The sequence below is a fragment of the Hemitrygon akajei genome, chromosome 3 (genome assembly GCF_048418815.1).
Source record: "Hemitrygon akajei chromosome 3, sHemAka1.3, whole genome shotgun sequence".
Taxonomy (NCBI): Eukaryota; Metazoa; Chordata; class Chondrichthyes; order Myliobatiformes; family Dasyatidae; genus Hemitrygon; species Hemitrygon akajei.
In genome coordinates, this window is record NC_133126.1 from 18,952,870 (window position 1) to 18,974,857 (window position 21,988).

The 21,988-nt window shown below is 45.7% G+C and overlaps 1 protein-coding gene across 1 annotated transcript in view; it reads right to left on the reverse strand.

Moving 5' to 3' along the window:
- LOC140724744 (acetyl-coenzyme A synthetase 2-like, mitochondrial) overlaps nucleotides 1-20,731 on the reverse strand; it is a 76,047-nt gene extending 55,316 nt beyond the window's left edge. The window contains exons 1-2 of the mRNA XM_073039260.1: nucleotides 20,109-20,731; nucleotides 1,268-1,364 (exon numbers count right to left, since the gene is read on the reverse strand). Coding sequence (XP_072895361.1) covers nucleotides 1,268-1,364; nucleotides 20,109-20,412 — 401 coding nt within the window. The 5' untranslated portion in view covers nucleotides 20,413-20,731. The remainder of the gene's footprint in view (nucleotides 1-1,267; nucleotides 1,365-20,108) is intronic.
- Nucleotides 20,732-21,988: the final 1,257 nt, after the last annotated feature.

Below are 21,988 nucleotides of genomic sequence, written 5' to 3' on the forward strand. Positions count from 1 at the left end.
CATCAGAAGCCCCCTCGAGGTGTTTCCAACCCACCTCGGATCACCACTGATGAACACCCTCTCACCACGATTAAGCAGTTCACCTACACAGGCAGCGTCATCTCCAACGACGCTACGGTGGTAAGGGACGTTGACAATTGACTCATCAGAGCCAGCAGTGCCTTCAGGTGCCTCCAGAAACGTGTGTGGAAGAACCACCGGCTGTGTCTGTCCACAAAAATCCAGGTGTACAGGGCTGCCATCGTCACAACACTGCTATACGGCTCTGAAGCCTGGGTCTCGTATCACAAACAAATCCGGTTGCTCGAGCACTTCCATCAGTGCGACCTCCGCTCCATCATGGGTATCAACTGACAGGATCACATCTCCAACAACGAGGCCCTGGAGAAGGCTCAACTCCCAAGCACTGAAGCCATTTTACTGCTCAAGCAGCTCCCCTGGCCAGGCCGCGTGTCTCACACGTTACCGAAAGCAGTACTCTACAGAGAACTCTCTCAGGGCAAGAGGGACAAAGACCAAGCAGCTGCTCTCTCAGGAAAATATCAAAGTCAGCAAGTGGCAGCAGCTGGCTTGTGTCAGAGACCGTTGGAGATTGCTGATCCATGGCACAGCCAAGAATTTTGAGGAATCCAGAAGAGCCACTGCTGAAGAGCAGGGGAGACGCAGGAAGGACCCAAGCCCCCACATCCCAGCTGTTCCAGAGTCTGCAGATCCAGAATTGGCCTCTACGGTCACCAACAATCGTGTCTTCGCTCCTGTGAACTCTTCTTCCCTCCTGATCTTCGCAAGCGAAGAACCTGCCATCTCATCTCTCTGGGGTGCTATGTCAAAGTTGTACAAGATGTTGGTGAGGCTGAATTTAGAGCTTTTTAAAAGTAATTCTGGTCACTTACCTACAGGAAAGTTATCAATAAGCCTGGAAGCTTGCAGAGAAATTTTACACGGATGCTGCTGGAATTTGACAACTTGAGTTATAGTGAAAAGTTTAATAGGTTAGGATTTTATTCCCTGGAGCTCAGGGGAATGAGGGGAGATCTTACAAAGATATGTAACATTATGTGGGATATCAGCAGAATCTCTTGTGTCTCACTTGTAGAGTTTACTCTGTATAAATTAGTTGTTTAGTTTCCAATATTTTAACAAAGACTAATCTCAAAATTACTGTGTTGTGCTTCAAGCTATCTATAGGTTGGGAAAGATGGTTTAGAAATTTCAGTTCATTTTGTTCGACAATCCATGGCTATATTTCCCTCCAACCTGCACTCACCTGTAGGTGACTCTCACTTCAGCTCCAGGCTCATCTCTCTCCCAGATCAAAGCCACTTTGTCTGGAGATGTGTGGACATGACGGTCAATGCAATTCACTGCTCAGGAGAAAAACAGGAACAGAAAGGGTTAATCAATTTCACAGTAAATACGGCAGTGGAGATAACAAAGGCAGCTCAGAAATGGAGACTACATAAATGGTGTTGATCACTGTAGACTCAACACTTACCGCAAACCATCATAGCCTGGTCTATGGGGAAGCTGATGACACCCCATTACGGTGAAATGCAAAGTCGGGATCAAATGAGCAAACCTTGCCTGGGGCTCTGGTTCCCTGCTTCAGGATTGTGACCTGATTTGAGGATGCAAAGCTAAAGATGTCTTTGCAAAGACTATTTTAATTTATTTTCTCCAATTGGCGTGTTAGATAATTTATTACCAGCAGCACTTTCAGTTCTAGTTCATGTTAAGGAACAGGTTGGAAAGTGTTGTCTTAAGGCATTATTACCGGGACACAGGTACTAAACATCTTCATAAGATATTGTCCAAATTTCTTTACATCTACAAAGATGTCCATGAGCTCTTCACATGCAGGGAAGGTGATTTAACTTCGCTCTACTTCACATTGCCTACTTCGGGTCAGTGATCTTCACAGTGCCCTGGCTGGGGCTAGGATCACTCACTGTGTTCCCCAAATCTCCACACCACGGTTCCAGGTGTCATACTGCATACACCTAGGGCTTTTCTCTTTCAGGCGAAGGAGGATGAGAGATGACTTGAGAGAGGTGTACAAAATTAACAGAGTCACAAGAGGACAACTAGCGTCTTTTTTTTCCCAGTTCAGAAATAGCTAAATGGCTGACATCCCCGTCTCACGAATCCAGCAGACCAGTTCAATCCTGATCCATCTAGTGCTGTCTCTGGTGGAGTTTCTATGATCGCCACGTGACCCCTTGGATTTCCCCTGGGTGAACCAGATTCCACCCACATCCCAAAGATGTGCAGGCTGGTAATTTAACTGATTGCTGCAAATTACCCCTTCTGATGATGGGAGAATTGTAAGTGTTAGTGGTTGTAAGTGAGAGAATACATTAGAACATAGAACATTACGGCAGAGAATGGGCTCTTCGACACAACAATTTTGTTCAAAGCTCAAAGTAAATGTATTATCAAAGTACATACATGTCACCATTTTCATTTTCATGCAGGCATACTCAATAAATCCTTATTAGAATATTAACCATAATAGAATCAACTAAAGACCACACCATCTTGGGCAGTCAACCAGTGTGCAAAGTACAACAAACAGCAAATGCAAAAAGAGAAAATAAAATAAATAAATAAGCAATAAATATTGAGGACGTGAGATGAAGAGTCCTTGAAAATGAGTCCATAGGTTGTGGGAACATTTTAATGATGGGGCAAGTGAGGTTGAGTGAAGCTATCCCATTTGGTTCAAGAGCCTGATGGTTGAGGGCTAATAATTGTTCCTGAACCTGGTGGTGTGGGTCCTAAGGCGCCCGACAGCAGCGAGAAAAGAGCCTGACGTAGGTGGTGGGGGTCCCTGATAATGGATGCTGCTTTCCCATGACAACGCTTCATGTAAATGTGTTCGATGTTGGGGAGGCTTTACAACTATGGACTGGGCCATAGCCATTACACTTTGCTAGATTTTCCATTCAAGGGCATTGGCGCTTCCAGATCAGACTGTGATGCAGCCAGTCAATATACTCCCCCACTACACATCTATAGAAGTGTGCCAACAATGTTGTGTATGTTACTCTCTCATTACAGAAATGCTGAGAGAACTTAGCTGGTCAGGCAGCATCTATGGAGTGGAATTACATTACAGAAAAGTAACTTGGAGGAGGGGGAGGCACAGGAAGCTAGTGGAGAAAAGATGAGCCGATTTTGCCAGTATTGTGGATTGAATTTGGAGTGTTGTATGGAGAGGGGCAGGGGGCAGAGGGGGAGAGGGAGTCAGTCCAAGTTAGCAGCAACATCTCAAGCTCCATCATTCTCAGCACTGGCCCCCAGGGCCATGTGCTCGGCCTGCTGCTGTTCACGCAGCTGACTCATGACTGCCTTGCCAGATCCAGCTCAAAACGCATCATCATTTGCTGACGATACAACGGTGGTTGGCCTCACCAGCAACAATGGCAAATTGTTGGCCATGGCAGAGTTAAAACATCGGACTCGAATGGGTCAAGAACAGTGGAAGCAGGCAGATCAATTGTCTTTGTTCCTGCCATGTGTTTGGAAATGGAGGCTGCCATTTTGTGTAACTGTTTTACATCCTCCATTTTGTGAGATGGACTTGCTTTGCTTTCTGTGTTTTAAAGTAGACACAATGATGTTTCAGGTAACCTGTAGGTCTAGAAATCATTTCCAAATATGAAGTTATTTGTGAGGAGTTCTTTGATATAACAAAAACATGCAGGTTTGTGAATGTTGGGATTGGTGTCTGCCTGGAGTGATCCGAGCTGGTTTCTGAAGAGAACAAAGAGCCATAAATTACTGATTATCACTTGCTGGGAAGAGGGCAATAACTGGATGCTGGCCTGGAGCAGAGCCAATAAAAAGGTGTTAAAGGTCAATCAGATGACCTACAGCCAAAGATGTTGGAATGCAATATTTGAATTAGTAAGGAACGAGTATAAAAGTGGACACTTCGAGTGTGCTATCAGCTCGCTCTCAAGAGACACACCATCGCAAGGAAGAACCCCCATGCCAGGGACTGGGCGAAGAAAGGATCGATCATCTGGCCAACAGAGATCTCCTATTTTGGTGTTATAAACTGGACAGTGGTCTGAGTGAGTATTGGTACAGAGGGAACCGTAGAATTCATGTTCTAAGCTGTTGGCCCAGGGTCAATATAGTTACATTGTTGTTTGCGCAGAGACAATAAAGCGTGAGCTTCAAGTTGTGTCGCGAATTTCCTAACCTAGTTCCGTTGACGAATGGCCAGCAAGTCAGCGTACAGAAAGGTGGAGAGGCGTGGCCAGATGACGTGATAACAACAAGCTGAGTCTCAACATGGACAATTCAACAGAGATGATTGTGGACTTCAGGAAGACTCAGGTAATACTCTCCATTGCACATCAATGACTCTGCCATGGAGAGAGTGAGGCACAAAGCTCTTTGGCGTGCACATAACGGATGATCTAGCCGAGACCCACAACACCCCCTCATTAGTCGGGAAGGCAGAGCAGCATCTACGCTTTCTGAGGAAGATTGAGGTGTGCAAGTATACTCACCCCCATTCAAACAACCGTCCACAGGAGCACCCTCCAGAGGCAGGCTGCATCACTGGGTGGAAGCTGCAAGACAATGGACCACAAGACCCTACAAAGGATACAAACAACTGCTGGGAGGATCTCTGAGGTCTCCCTCTGCCCTATTTGTGACATTTACACGATCCAACGTATACGAAGGATCGGGAACATTGTTGAGAATCCCTACCACCCATCCCATGATCTCTTTGATCCACTATCATCAGGGAGGTGGTACAAGAGCATCAGGACTACGACTGCCAGACTGGGTAGCAGCTTCTTCCCTCAGGCTGTGAGACTAACGAATACCCCGCCACCACCGAGGTCTCGTCACTAGGACAGCAAGATGTTCACTATTTACCTGCGCTGCACACTTCATGCATTCTGAATCATAGTTTATTAACTCATTTGTGGTAATATTTAGGTGTGATATATGTTTTGTGAGTACACCGTGAGGAGCACTGTTTCATTTGTTTGTATAAACTTGAACTTGTACGAATGTCCACTGTGTTTGCTCTCCAGAGATGCTGCCTGACCTACTGAGTTCCTCTAGCATTTGGAGTTCGTTGCTCTGGATTGCCAGCACCTGTGGCATCTCTTGTGCTAATGCTATAACATCTGTTTATTGTGTCATGAGAATTATGTATAACATGCTAATTTCTGAGGCCTCCGTTAGTCAACCATGGATGTTGAGGCTGAGCTGTCTAGATATTGAGCCAGGGCAGTACAATAGGGAGAGCAAGCTGGTGCCCATGTAGCAAGCTCCCCCTCTCCACGCATCTGATGAACCCAAAGGAACGGCAGAGAACGATACAGTTTGGCACCAGCAGCATCGCGGGAGTTGCCCGTCAGCATTGAACTCAATGGTAAGACTGCCTTAGAGACTGCAGCTCCCGAGTTTTTCCCTCGTGGTTTGCTCCTGAAGCCTTCCCCATGAGTGGGTATAGTGACAGTTTGAGATCAGAGTTTTCCTTCTCCTAAATGAGCTGCCAGCCACGGCTGAGGAGACCGATCTGCCCGAAACGACTGGTTTTAAGATGCCAGTAACCCACCTTTGCCCCTTCTCCTGTCAGTAGAAACGGTAAAGCTGAGCCTAGTAGCTAAGCCACACATAAAGGCCAGGAGCTGGACTTGGTTGTCAGAGGCTATTTGAGGCACACACCATTGGGAGCATTTAATAGGTAGTGGGAGCTTATCCCCACTGCCTTCCCTGGCTGTAACAATCTTAAGATTGTTCATTTACGTACTTTATATTTATCATGCTTATAATGCACTGTACTGCTGCAAAAAGAAAGCTAATTTTTAAGACTTCTATACAATAAACTTGAACTTAAAAACACAAGATGCTGGCAGAACTCAGCAGGCCAGACAGCATCTATGGGAGGAGGTAGTGACAACGTTTCGGGCCGAAACCCTTCATCAAGAATCAGGAATTGTTAAGTCTCTTTTGTTATATTCTGTGTTGAGATTAATTTGAATTTGGGTTGCTAAGTACATTAAGCAGGGAGCAGTAGCGAGGAAACCTTGGGAGAGTTAAGGCTAGGAGTGATTAAAGGACAGAAATGATTATGGTAGCAGCTGAAAGAAACAAAAGGGCCGAGATAAGTGATAAACTCTGTTAATTATCACCTTGTAGTTAGTCTGTAATCTCATTCACAGTGAAAGGTAGTTTATAAAGATTAAAGATTAGCCTTATTTGCCATATGTACATTGAAACACACAGTGAAATGTGTCATTTGTGTCAACGACCAACACAGGCCGAGGACTGTGCCGCAGGTCGCCCACAAGTGTTGCCACACTTCCAGCACCAACACAGCACGCCCACAACTCACTAATCCTAACCCGCACGTCTTTGGAAAGCTGGCGAAGACCGGAGCCCACGGAGGAAACCCACGCGGTCACGGGAAGAATGTACAAACTCCTTATAGACAGCAACGGGAAGTGAACCCGGGTCGCTGGCGCTGTGACCGCTGCGCTACTGTGTGACCTGTGTAATACTGGCAGATGCAAAAGCAAATGTTAACTCAGTGAGTGATATACGTGGCGAAGGCGGCTTTTGACAAGATAAGCAACACACACAAAATCATAGATGCTGCCTGGCCTGCTGTGTTCCACCAGCATTTTGTGTGTGTTGCTTGAATTTCCAGCATCTGCAGATTTCCTCCTGTTTGCTTTTGACAAGATAAACTGGGTTTATCTCTCTGACTCCTCATCTTCTTTCCCCCAGTCCTGATGAAGAGTCTCGGCCCAAAACGTCGACTATACTCTTTGACATAGATGCTCCCTGACCTGCTGAGTTCCTCCAGTATTTTGTGTGTGTGTGTGTGTGTGTGTGTGTGTGTGTGTGTGTGTGTGTGTGTGTGTGTGTGTGTGTGTGTGTGTGTGTGTGTGTGTGTGTGTGTGTGTGTGTGTGTGTGTGTGTGTGTGTAAACTAAGTTTCTGTCAGCTGTTCATTGAAAGAATGATAGTGTGTTTGGGGAGGGGGGGGTAATAAAGCCTTTTACACAGATGGTGATTGGAAGTTGGTGTGGGAATATGGAGGGGAATTTAAATGACATAATCAGAAATTCATGATGGGTAATTAATGTAAGTTTTCGTGAAGCAAGAGGGCACAAACACCTTGAAAAGGGATCAAATATCTGCGGGAGAGAAGGATTAAAAGGAGTCTCCTGCTGACAACACAGCTGTACTGGTGATCTCTGATCATTTACCAGCAAGTTTCTGATGGTCAGATCATCTACCTCCAACACTCCCAGGAAATGTCCCGGCAATGATGGGCATATTCACTGAGAAATCTACAGAAACCACGGATGCTTTAAATCTGAAATAAAAGCAGAGAATATCAACACCCAGCAGGGCAGGCAGCACTCATGAGGAGACAGAGAGAGAGTTAGTGTGGTCCCCACAATTACACTTACATCGAGCACTGCCAGAAGAAAGCATATCCATCATCACCATCCCCACTTCCCTGACCACTCTCTCCTCTCACTACTACCATCGGGCAGGACGTACAGGGCTGCAAATCCCACACCGCCAGGTACAGGAACAGTTATTACCCGTCAACCATCAGGCTCCTGAACCAGCATGGATAACTTCATTCACCTCAACTGATTCTACGACCTACAGACTCACTTTCAAGGACTCTTTACAACTTGTGTTCTCAATATTGTTTTTATATACACCATTTGCCTTTTGCACACTAGTTGTTTGTCAGCCTTTGTTTCACTGTGGTTTTCTGTAGATTCTATAATATTTCCTGTAAATGCCTGCAAGAAAATAAATCTCAAGGTGGTAGCATGGATTCGGTTAATTGGGGCACATCGGGACCAGCACATTTTGGCATAGTTAAGCGGCCGCTCCAATTAGCTGAAGTTTCATGGAAATAGATAAAAAAAACAAACTACTATTTAACTGAGTAACAAATTATGCATTTAAATAAACTACAGAACAAATTAGAACACTATCAACACTACTACAGTATTATAAAACTGTGTATTCATCCTATTAGTTCTTGATGGAGGAATTATGCTACTGTGTTCTTTTGATTAATCATAAATCATAAAATCAGTGCAAACACCTAGCGTAAATAATGGACTGTCTTCATACTAATTTCGACAATTGCATCCTCCAAATTTTCATTTTCATTTTAACATTCAAGATAATTGTCGATACCTTCAAATTCTTCATGGTTCCTAACTTGTTGAAGTAGTGAAATCATTTCATTTTCACTCCTGGCTGTTTCTGCCATCCACAAGCCTGAATGCTTGAAACCACAGTGAGCAAAACAGTTCGGAATTGTCGTACTGTTTATTTCTCACCAACTACAAGTGACAAAAACGTTGCTTTTTGAACACAAGCACACACAACTGGTGCTATTTAAAAACTGTTTCCTTTAAACACAGTGTCTCACAGCCACACAAATGCACCCGTCTGAAGCTAGTTAGAAATAATCTGACAATAGTCACCTGCCCCAGTTAAGCGACACAGCGTCCCAAATAAATGAAGAGAATCCCAGCTATTTTCTCCATTAGTTTTTGTTCTTTAAGAGTTGTCCCAAATAAGCAACTGTCCTGATTAACCAATGGCCCCATTAAGTCAAGTTTGTTGTCATCTAAGTATATAAATGTATATAACATATGTAATATATACAGAAACTAGTCAAATCTTCTCCGAGCCAGGGTATAAAGCTCAGTAGTACACTTAACAAATGATAACTTATGAAGGCAAGGTTAAAATCTACAGATGAATCACATAAATAACAGACAAAAGTGCATTAATATTAAATACTGTGAGGTACAGAAATGATTAATCAGTGACACTTCAAATTCGATGCTGCAGGGAGTTCAGAAGCCTAATGGCCTGGGGAAAGAAACTGTTTCCCATCCTGACCGTTCTTGTCTTTGTGCAACGGAGTCTCCCGCCTGTCGGTAGAAAGTCAAAGAGGATGCTGGATGGATAGGTGGGATCGTTAATAATGCGAAGGACCCTGCGTACACAACGCTGCTGATAAATGTCCCCGATGAATGGTAGGGAGACCCCTATGATCCTCTCAGCCATTCTCACAGTTCTTTGTAGGAATTTCTGGTCTGATGCTTGACTGCTCCCATACCAGATGGAGATGCACCCTCTCAGTGATGCTCCTGTAAAAGGCAATTGAGATGGGGGGGGGGGGAGGAGCCTTATTTGCCTCAATCATCTTAGGAAGTGGAGGCACTGCTGTTCCTTCTTGGTCAGGGAGGTGATATTAAGGGTCCGGCTGAGGTCATCTATGATGTAAACTCCCAGCAACCTGGTGCACTTAACTCTCTCTATGGAAGAGAGGGAGTTAAAGAGAATCTATTGGATATGGTGAGATATACGTCCTTCGATAATAAATTTACTTTGAACTTTATTGTTTCTAGTCAATGAGCTTTTGATTCTGTTCCTCTCTCCTGAGAGTGAGGTATGGTGCACTCACACCTGTGTTTGCACTATTGTGCTGTGATACAACTCTACAAGTATTGTGCAATCATCCATCTGTATTCATTAGCTAAGCAAGGTGGGGTTATCCTTCTATGCAATACACAGCGCAGTCCCTCAATTAGCATCCCAGGGGTAGCCCATTTAAAGTGGTGCACTATATAAAACTTTGCCACTGACACCCACACTCTGAGAAAAAAATGGAGAGCTGCTAACTGGATGAAAATAGAACATAGAATGGGCAGCGCTGTAATGTAGCGGCTAATGTAATATTATTACAGTGCCAGCAAACCCGGGTTCAATTCCATCGCTGGCGCGGTATGTGTGGGAAAGGTTGGAAACAAAGTGCAGAGGAAGGACAGACTCCAATGAAGAGACAACGACCAGAATTTATTCATAAGAATTCCAACTGAAAATCAGTGGCTCTGCCGACCAACACCGTGAAACGTAACATTCTCAAAACTAGGACCCCACGATTAGAGCTAATTGGCGTCCACTTAAATAATACAAGTAACACAGAATGCCCAAGCCTATCAAAATAAACTTAACGAGCTTAAACAGAAAGCACCAGGAGACCGTGTTTCAATGAATGAGTCGCTCGAGAAACACACAAGGAAATCTAAGCAACTAATGACTCTTGCTAAACAATTAAACAACTCACGAGCCCTTAAAAACTCAGAGCCCAATGATCTCCGGCTCCCTGTACAGACAGCTGCTGTCTGTAAGGGTTTGTATGCTCTCTTCACGGCCGTGTGGGTTTCCTCCAGGTTCTCTGGTTTCCACCCACATTTCAAAGGTGTAAAGGTTAGTAGGTAAATCGATCACTTGGGTATAATGGAGTGGTGGGGGATTGTTGGGCCAGAAGGTCCTGTTAAAACGCTCTATCTCAAAAGAGCACAGCGGAATACAAGTCCTTTGGCCTACAGTGTCATGCTGACCTACATAAACGTATCCAATCATGCTAGCCCTTCCCGCCTACGTAGCCCATAACCCTCCAGTTCTTACATCTACCTACCTATCTACAAGTCCCTGAAACATCTCCATTGTATCAGCCACTACCAGCAGCCTGTGCACTCCAGACACACACCACTCTCTGTGTAAAAACCTACCTCAGAAATCTATAATCTTTCCTCCACTCACCTGAAAAGGATGTCCTCTGGCAGTGTCTATTGCCACCCTGGGGTAAAAGGGTCTGGCTGTCCACTCTGTCTATGCCTCTCATAATCACATACACTGAAATAACGGCTATAGGAACAGCATCTGAATAGATGCACTCTCTCACCGTATAGACCTAAAACTGGCAATTGAAGGCTGGAAATATTATCCTTCTTGTGAACAAAACTTCATTTTAGATCATGAAGAGGAATAAAGCTCAGCACTATCCCAACCTGGGAGAGGGGAGGGCAGGTGAGGGGTGAGGGGGAGGGGGAGGGGAGGGCAAGAGGAGGGTAGGGGAAGGGAAAGGGGGAGGTGGAGGATGAGAGAGGGAGGGTAGGGTGAGGGAGAGTGACGGGGTGAAGGAGGATGGAGAGAGGAGGGGGAAGGCAGGGGCAGAGGGGAAGGGTGATGGGTAAGGGGAGGGGGAAGGGGAGTGGGGAGGAGGGGAGAAGAAGGGGGAGGAGGGGAGAAGAAGGGGAGAGGAGGGGAGGGGAGAGAAAGAGGGGAGAGGAAAGGCAGGATGAGAGAGGGAGGTTAGGATGAGGGAGAATGTGGGGGGTGAAGGTGGGGGAGAAGGAGAGGGGAAGGCTAGGGCAAAGGTGATGGGTAAGGGGAGGGTGAAGAGGAGGAGGGGAAGGATGAGAGGATGAGTGAGAAGGGGTGAAGGTGGAGGGAGAGGGGGAAGGCAAAGGGAAGGGTGATGGATAAGGGGAGGGGTGGGAGAGAGAGAAGCTCACTAAACTTTCCAGAGGAGCCCAGAGCTACTGTTTCATCTATCAGTGTCAATCTCCATCCTGGATCTGACCCTGGGTCTATGTAAACATCTTGAGAGCAAGAATCATACACCAGGTCTGTGGGAAGCACCAGTGCAAAATATGGTATCAATTAGTTCACACGTTCCTCCGCCGTTAGGAAACAGCTGTTCCTTACATTACACCCTTCACACCGAGTCCCATTCATAGACAGACAGCACAGAAACAGACCCCCTCCCCAACAATCCCGTGCTAGTTTCCAGCACCCATTACATCACTGCCCTCACACATTTTATTTCCCCATCTTCCCAGCATCCCTTCTCATATTTCACCACACACTACGGGCAATTGATACAGTGTGTGGTAAAATATCCCACCAGCACAACTTGGGGATTTTTATTTATTTTATTTAGAGATACAGCACCGTAACTGAGCCCTCGCTGCCCAATTACATCCATGTGACCAAGGTTCAAATTATCAAAGTACGCATATGTCACCATATTTCATTTAGTAATTGATTGAGATATAGCATGGAGCAGCACTGTGGGAATGCAGCAGTTCAAGAAGGCAGCTCATCACCACCTTCTCAAGGGCAGCCAGGGATGGGCAATAAATGCTGGCTTAGCATAAATGAATAAATCAAAAATAGGCCCTTCCAGCCCTTTCAACCTTTGAACCTAGTAGTGGGAGAATTTACAATGACCAATTAACCTACTAACCCGTACGTGTTTGGACTGTTGGGGTACTGGAACACCTAGAGGAAATCCATGCGGTTACGGGGAAATCATACAAACTCCTTACAAATAGCGGTGGGAATCGAACGCGGGATGCCAGTACTGTAGACCATTGTGCTAACCACTACACTACCGTGCTGCCCTGAGACTCTGATACTACCCTGAGATCCGTTTTCTTGTGGGCATTTGCAGTAGAACAAAGAATTACAATAGAATCAGTGAAAAACTGCACACAAAGACTGACAACCAACGTGCAAGAGGGCAAACTGTGCAAATATTTTTTTAAAACACAAGAAATAAAAACACAAGATTTATTTTTTTTAATAAATTAGATTGATAAATAAACAAATAATATTGAGAACATAAGTTGTAGAGTCGTTGAAAGTGAGGCCATGGGCTGTGGACATAAGTTAACCCACTAACCCATTCATCTTTGGACTGTGGGAGGAAACTGGAGCACCCAGAGGAAACCCACACGGTCACAGGGAGAACGAACAAACTCCTTAAAGGCAGCAGTGGGATTTGAACCCGGGTCATTGGAGTTGTAATAGCTTTACACTAACCGCTATGCTATCGAGCCGCCCACTGGAGAAAGCTGGAAGGAAAATGGAGGATCTCAAGGGGGAAATGGAGGAGGCCTCAGACAGGACATGCAGACTCCACACAGTCAGTCACCCTGTGGGTTCCTTGGTTTCCTCCCTCATCCCAAAGACATGCTGGCAGCCTAACTGGCCTTAGTAAATTGCCCCTGAACGGAGGATAGCGGCAAAAGAGTGTTGGATCCAACTGTTTAATTAGTTAGTTACATAGTTGTTTAATTATTATTTTCTTTGCAGTTTAACAATTAGTTATCTAGTTGTATTTTAAGTTGTATATATAAAAAACAGTTTAATATGGTTCTAGTCGTAATATGATGTATAATTCTGTAAAGCTCTGGAAGCTTCCTCGATCTGCACTATTTCAATAAGTGCTTTCTCATTGGTTGACTCTCATATCTACAAATCTGAATGGAATTTTCCTCATCTCTGATATAAATATATCTGGGCACCATGCTGGCATGTCAGTTTTTGTCTCTAAGCCTACAGCTTCTAACGTCCTTTGTTCTATCAACACTTAATAAAATGATCGGGAAGAGGCTTTGTGCCTCCTTCCTGACGTTTGAAAGAACCTTGAATCAGAAAAATGAGAATCCAGCAAGAGCGAAAGGCAAGTGGAAGGGCACGTATGAGAGAGAATGAAATGGCGGGTACACAGGGGTCTGCTCCCGAGTGTCCTGTCTAGTTGCGTCATTGTGTGGTACGGAAGCTGCAAGGCATCGGACTGCAAGACACTACAGAGGATAGAGAAAGCCACCAAGAGGATCACCAGGGTCTCCCTCCCCCCGTTTGTGACTTTTACAGGGACTGTTCTATCTGAAGGGCCTGAGGCATTGTTGAGGATCTCTCACACCCATCCCACAATCTCTTTGACCCACTACCACCAGGAAGGAGGTACAGGAGTTTCAGGACCAGAACAGCCAGACTGGGTAACAGCTTCTTCCCTCAGGCTGTGAGACCAATGAATACCCTGCCACCACAGAAGTCAGGCTGCACTTAAAGTATTGTCAACAGTTTTGGGCCCATATCTCAGAAAGGATGTGTTGCCATTGGAGACAGTCCAGAGGAGGGTCACAAGGATGATTCCAGGAATGAAAGGGTTAACATGTGAGGAGCGTTTGGCAGCTTTGGGCCTGTACTCACTGGAATTTAGAAGAATGCGGGGGGATCTCATTGAAATCTACTGAACGTTGAAAGGACTAGATAGGGTGGACGCGTAGAGGACGTTTCCTATGGTGGGGATGTCCAGAACTAGAGGGCACAGCCTCAAAATTGAGGGGTGTCCATTTACAACAGAGGTAAGGAGGAATTTTTTTTAGCCAGAGAGTAGTAAATTTGTGGAATGCTCTGTCACAGACTGCGGTGGAGGCCCAGTCTATGGGTATATTTAAGGTGGAAGATGATTGTTTCCTGATCAGTCAGGGCATCAAAGGATGTGGCGAGGTGTATGGGGTTGAGTGGGGTCCGGGATCAGCCATGATGGAATGGTGGAACAGACTCGATGGGCTGAATGGCCTCGTTCTGCTCCTATGTCTTTTGGTCTTATGGTCTAACGGAGGCCTCATCACTAGGACAGCAAGCTTTTTACTGTACAGTTTACTGTTTATCTGTGCTACACACTACATGCACGTTAAATTATTTTTGTTAACTTACTTGGAGTAATTTTTTCTTTTATGTACTGTGTGTGAGATTTATTTTATTGGTGCGCTGTGGTCCAGACGTATGTTATTTTGTTTGGTCATATATATGTACAGTCAGACGACAATAATCTTAAACTTGAACTTGAGAGGGAAGCTGCAGCTGATTGGTAAGGTCTAGTGGGGAGCTGACTTTCTCAATCGGCTAAATGGTTTCCTTCTGTGTCACAGAGAGCGAATCACCCAGCCCAGATCACACCGAGCGTTCACTTTACACCCTGCTCACACAGCTCTTGTCAGCTTCAATAAAAATGCAGGCAGGCGGTGTGTAAAACAAGAACATGGTTACTCACCACTGACAGCACAACCACACCACCCCCAAACAAACCACCCCATAGCCGGCATTAGTAGCTAACAGCGCCGCAGCTGTCTGTAAGACGTTTGCATGTTCTCCCCATGACGTGCTCCAGTTTCCTCCCACATTCCAAAGACATACCGGTTAGTAGGTTTATTAGTCACATGGGTGTAGTTGGACGGCACGGGCTCCTTGGGCCTGTTACCATGCTGTATCTCTAAGACAAAAACTGACTCCTTACCAGAGCATATTGAAATTCAACTGAAGACCATCCGATTTTCTACTGACAGTCTGTCCGCAAATTACGAAGATCTGACTTTTGGACACCCCGACATATGAACGATCTCCCATAATATTATAGAATTCAATAAACTCACCTGGGTTAGAAAGCATGTCTTATGGACGAGCCAGGGCAAAGGAGGATGAGAGGTGACTTGATAGAGGCGTGTAAGATGATAAGAGGCATAGATCGAGTGAGAGCGACAAAGGGCAACAGGGAGCCTTTTCCCCCCAGAGTGTAAAGGCACACACAGAGTGATGGGTGTGTGGAACATGCTACCGGGGTGATGGGAGAGGCAGATACATTAGAGACATTTAAGAGACTCTTAGATGGGCATGTGGATGAAAGAAAAATGGAGGGACATGGGGGAGGGAAGGTTTAGATTGATCTTGGATTAAGTCAAGAGGTCGGCACAACAACACGGGCCGAAGGGCCTGTAGGTCTAACACTTTTGCCATTCAATTTTTCTTGCGTCTCCAGCCTGTCACAAACATTCCCTTTACTCTGAAAACACTATGCAGATGCTGGAAATCTAAACCTCTGCCCTGAAGATGGATGATCAACATAAAATGTTAACCCTTTTCCCTCTCTCCACAGATGCTGCCTGACCTGCTGAGTATCCCAACATTTTTTGGCCTCCTTGACCGGCTAAAAGTAAACAGAGATGAGGCATAAATGGATTTTTTTACGTTAATGAGAGGAGTGCTACAAGGATCAATGGCTTAGATGAAGACACCAAAATCTGGTTGCTAAACTAACTGACAATGCAAAGATGGGGAAGGAAACTGTCATGGGGAAATAGTCTACAACTAGATATTGATACTCAGTACTATGTAGAAGCCTCTCTATTTCCTCATACAGTTTGTAATGAGGTGTGGAGTGTACTCTAACAGCAAGTCATTGTCCTAGAAACTTTTCTTGTGACCACAAGACCCTGTTGGACATCAATGGTGTGGAATGTCACAACTCCAATTCATTGGTTTATTGGCAAATGGCGGGGGAGCAGCATGACCTCGGCTGGGGCGAGTACCAGACCCCAAGGCAAGGTGATGCCTGTTGCAGCCACCCAGGGGAAGCGTCAGGGTCGGACACTCCACCGGGGTACTGGAGGCAGTGCGTTGCAGTGTCCAAGCTGGAGTTGGTGCTGCACTCCAGTGTCTGCTCAGCAGAAGACAAGATGTGTTGTGTTCAACTGCAGACCACTGCAACAGTCAGGGACTCATGGACTTGGACTATATATATATGTGACTGTAGATTACCGCTATCTTATATGCGCTATATGTGCCTAGTGTTACATATGACTGTTGGTACTGTGTTTTGCACTTTGGCCCAGGAGCAGTGCTGTTTGTATTCATGGGCATTCATGTATGGTTGAATGATTATTAAACTTGAACTTGATAGGTAAATACAGGGGCAACAGCCTGGCAAATAGAGTACAATGTGGGGAAACAAGAAACTACACGGGAGAAAAGAAAGCATATTAACTAAATAGCGTGAGATTGTCAAGCTCAGAGATGCAGAAGGATCTGGTAGCCTAATTCAGTGACCTGAAAAAGGCTGGCATGCAGGTTACAACAAGAAATGAGGAAGAAAATGTTATGGTTTACTGAGAGATTACACTTCAGGTCATGAGACACCTACAAGTTCTGTGTATAGTGCTGGTCTTCTTAGGAAAGTATTGGATGCGGTCCAGAAACTGAGCAAACTAATAATAACTTTATAACCTGCATATGTTCATCCTATTTATATCCATCATTATATTGTTTACCTCTATAAGATCTCCCCTCATTCTCCTGCACTCCAGGGAATGAAGTCTTAACCTTTTCAACCTTTAACTCAGGTTCTCAAGTCCTGACAACATCCTTATATTCTCCGCACTCTTTCAAGCTTATTGACATCTTTCTTGTAGGTAGGTGACCAGACCTACACACAATACTCCAAATTCAGCCTCAACAACACCTTGCACAACTTCAACATAACATCCCAAAAGTTTGTATTCAATGCCCTGATTTATGAAGCCATATGTGCCGAAAGGTCCCTTTACGATCCTATCTACCTGTAATGTCTCTTTCAAGGAATTATGGAACTGCATTCTCAGATCTACCACACACCTCAGAGCCCTACCCTGGTTTGTCATACCAAATTGCAACACTTCACACGTCTGTGTTAAATTCCATCTGTCATTTTTCAGCCAATTTTTCCAGCTGATTCACAAGTTTTGATAGCCTTCCTCACTGTCCACTACACCCCCAGTCTTGGTGTCATCGACAAAGTTGCTGATCCAGTTCACCAGATCTCAGTTCTAAACACTACTCTTTGTTCCCAAACAGTGGGGCCAGGTCCTAGATCCTCAATAAGGGGAAAAGTCCTCCTTACACCTGGCCTGTCAAGCCCTTTTAGAAAGGGCAAAATGAGATCTCTTCTCATTTTTCTAAACTCCAGGGAATGCAGTCCCGCTCTAAGATGATGGAGACCCGAAGTCAATGATAGCCTAAGCTACACTAGGATGTAAGGGCCCAAGAAGGAGAGGGTGAAGGATACAGTCCCATTCTACTCGATCTCTCCTCATATGGCAAACCCTACCTTCCCTGCAACCAGTCCAGTGAACTCTCAAGTACGTCCTTCCATGGAGACTAAAACTTCAGTCCATACTCCTGGTGCGATCTCATCAACACACTGTCTGGTTTTATTTAGGTTTCATTTAGACTTCCTTATTTCTATAATCAAATCCACTCGTTAGGAAGTCCCAAATTGCCTGCTGCATTTGCACGCTGGACTTCCCGGGTTCAAGCACATCCTCTGAACCTCAACGATTGTTGGGATGCCTCAAGAAGGTGGCGTCCATCATTAAGGACCTTTAACACCCTTTTTGTACGGCAGAATATTTTTTCATCCTTACACTGTCTTACATAATTAATATTCTGTGGGTTCTCTGTGACTACGTGCCTGTGATGATACTGCAAGCAAGTTTGTTTGTTGTACCTGTACGTCAGCGTGAGAATAAAAACAACTTGCCTTGACTGAGTGGATATGGGGATAATGTTTCCTCTAGGGCAGGTGATCCCAATCTTTTTTATGCCAGGGACCAATACCATTAAGCAAGGAGTCCTTGGGCCCCAGGTTGAAAAGCCCTGCTGTAGGGAGAATCTAGAGAACTGTTTAAAGACAAATAGAGTAGGTCCATTTTTCTCCCTCCTCAGAGGGTCAGAGGTCATTGGAACGCTCAGTCCATAAGACACAGGAGCAGAATCAGGCCATTTGACCCATTGAGTCTTTTCCACCATTCCATCATAGTCATAGAAAAGTACAGCACAAAAGCAGACCCTTTGGCCCATCTAGTCCATGTTGAACCTTTTAAACTGCCTACTCCCATCAACCTGCACTGGGTCCATAACCCTCCATACCCCTATCTTCCATGTAAACTTCTCATAAACGTTGAAATCAAGCTCACGTGCACCACTTGCACTGGCAGCTTGTTCCATACTTTCATGACCCGCTGAATGAAGAAGGTTCCCCTCATGTTCCCCTTAAACTTACACCTTTCACCTTTAACCCATGACCTCTAGTTGTAGTCCCACCCAACCTCAGTGGAAAAAGCCCGATTGCATTTCCCTATCTATACCCCTCATAATCTTGTATGCCTCAATCAAATCTCCTCTCAATCTTCTATGTGCCAAGGAATAAAGTCCTAGCCTATTCAATGTTTCCTTATAATTCAGATCCTCCAGTCCCAGCAACATCCTTGTAAGTTTTCTCTGTACTCTTTCAACCTTATTTACATCCTTCCTGTAGGTAGGTGACCAGAACTGCACACAATACTCCAAATTAGGCCTCACCAATGTCTTATACAACGTCAACATAACATCCCATCTCCTGTACTCAATTCTTTGATTTATGAAGGAAAATAAATGGCTGATTTTCACAATCTCAGAATACTGCAAGGAGTTTTACACCAATACACGTGACCATTATTACCCTGCAGGAAATGCAGTGGTCAAATGGCACACTTGTAGCTCCCACAGCATCAGTCCAGTGCAACCGGATTGGAGGTAGTGATTTAGTCTTCATTATTTAATGAAGGAGGGTTATGGTCTGGGTGCAGGTTGATGGGAGCAGCCAGTTTAAATAGTTCAGCATGGACTAGATGAGACGAAAGGCCTGTTTCTGTGGCATATTTTTCTATGGGTCTGTCTATTGGCCAACAACACTAACTCCCCTTTTCTGCTTTGCAATAATGACCATAAGACATTGGAGCAGAATTAGGCCATTCGGCCCATGGAGTCTGCTCTGCCCATCATGACCCCACTGACCCCATCATGGTTAGTTTATTTTCCCTCTCAATCCCAATCTCCTGCTTTTTCCCCATAACCTTTGATGTCCTGACCAATCAAGAACATACCAACCTCTACTTTAAAAGTACCCAATGACTTGGCTTCCACAGCTGTCTGAGGCAATGAATTCCACAGATTCACCACCTGCTGGCTAAAGGAATTCTTCCTCATCTCTGTACTAAACGGATGAGGCCACCTCTTGCTCCTAATTCATAGGGTCCAATGTTCATATTCATTCCCACCCTTCACCTTGTCCTGCAACTCAAAACCTGCTTGTTTTCTAACCTTTCCCAGTTCTGACAAGAGGCCAGAGACCTCAGATGTTTCCACAGCTTAACTGACCCCACCAAAACATCAAGGGGACGAGTGGAGCAGAAGGGTGACATCAGGAGGTGGGAGAGAGGAGTAACAGAGATGGTGGTGGACGTGGGGAGGAGAGGGAGGGGGAAGATGGACAAGAGCAAGGGATAAGGGAGGTCACAACAGGGGTAAGAAAGATGAGAAAGTAGGGTATAACAGTGGGAAGGAGAGGAGGAGGGGAATGGGTGAAGGGGCAAAGGGGACTGGGGGGACATTGACAAAGGGGACTGGGTGGAAGGGCGAAGGAGATGGGGTGCAAAGTGGACATTGGGGTGGGAGCCCAAGTGGATGTAGGAGGGGCAAAGTGGGTGGGGAGGGGGGCAAATTGGACGGGGGGGAGCAAGGTGGAAAGAGAGGGAACAAAGGGGAAGGTGCGAAACGTGATCCGCAGCGTTCAGAAACACTCACCCGAGACATTGAGCTGCCCACCCTCGAACCATCGGATCTTGCCCCGGGACAGGTCACAGTCGCTCACCGTGTCGAAGGGGCTGATCCAGGACAGTCGGTCCCTGGCCAGCGCCCCCCAGAACCGCTCGGTCTGCTGCAAGGAGAATTGCCGCAGAGCCGGGTAGTCCCGGACCCCGGCGAAAGCCGCCGCCTCGGGCATAAACGCCGAGATGTTGGCGCTGGAGCAGCACCGGGCGAGCAGCGAACCGAGACGGTCCGGCAGGAGGACCCGGAGCGAGGCGAGGGGTTTCTTCATCAGCCACATGGTTCAGCCGTGGACCCAGGAACCGCAACGGGTTCAGCGGAGCTCAGGCAGCGACCGGACGCCGAGCTGGGAACCTGCCCCGGGGCGGGTGACGAAGTCCACATATGCTTTGGGTTTCGCGTTTGAAATGTGATCGCGTCGCTTTCCAGCTCCTCCTGCTATCCCGTCGTCCGACCTTTCAGCAATTCCCTCCGGTTAACATCAAAACTTCCCAACATTCGAGAAGTTCGTATAAGTACTGGATGCGAGGGCGATGGTCCAGATACAAGTCAATGGGGACCAGGCAGAACAATAGATTTTAATGACAGGCGTGTTTCTATGGTGTAGGGCTTTGTGACTCTTTTTACTCTCTCTACGTTTCAGTTAGAATTATAGACTAATTACGCAACAGAAACAAACTCAACCGTCTATCTGGTCCATGTCATCGAAGCCAAAGTGCCTGTCTAACTTAATTACTTATCTAAGCCCATCACCCCTACTGGGACATAGGCCATCGACAGCAGTTGGCCAGAACCCTCTGTCCTGGACCAGTCCTTCAAGTTTCCTCAGATGCAGCCCATCTTCTCCTGCCTCTCCCAGGGATGAGGTGGTTAGAGCTTCTGCTGGTGTTTCAGTAGCACTGGGTTTTAACGCGATGGGGTTGTTAGCCCCATGTCCTTCTCATTTCATAGCCAGGCTTGGCACCATCCACGATGCAGTTATGCCCACCTAAGCTGGTCCCATTTGCCCATGTCAATTAATAAATAACACGTTGTGACAATTTTGTTACTGGGATGTAGAACAACACAGAAGCTCTTCAGCCCACAATGTCTATGCTAGCCATGAAGGACAACGTTTCCAGAATTGTCTGTTTTCTCTTCAGATTCTTTTTCTCTTCTGTTTCTGAGCATCATAGAGGTGAGATTTGCTGAGAACTTTATTTTCATCCTTCCTGTGATGTCCACAGTAGATGCCGTCTCATTGGCTCTTCAGTCAACCCTGGAACATCTGGACAGCAAAGATGCATACATCAGCATGATCTTTGTTAAGTACAGCCCAGCATTAAATGCCTTCGTCCCCTCAAAACTAATCAATAAGCTTCAAGACATTTGGCCTCAATATCTCTTTGTACAAATGGATCTTCGATTTCCTCACTTGCAAACCCCAGTTTGGATCGGCAATGACATCTCCTCTACAATCTCCATCAGTACAGGTACACCACAAGACGGTGTGCTTAGCCCCCTGCTCTACTCACTTTATACTTATGACTGTGAGGCTAAGCGCAGCTCCGATGCCAGATTCAAGTTTGCTGACAACGTCACTGTCTTGGCCGAATCAAAGGTGGTGATAAATCAGGATACAGGAGGGAGACTGAAAATCTGGCTGAGTGGTACCACAACAACAACCTCTCACTCAATGTCAGTAACACCAAGGAGCAAAATTATCAACTTCAGGAGGAGAGACCAGAGGTCCATGAGCCAGTCCTCACTGGAGGATCAGAGGTGGAGAGAGTCAGCAATATCAAATTCCTCAGTGTTATAATTTCAGAGGACCTGTTCTGGGCCCAGCACATAAGTGCAATTAAGAAGAAAGTACA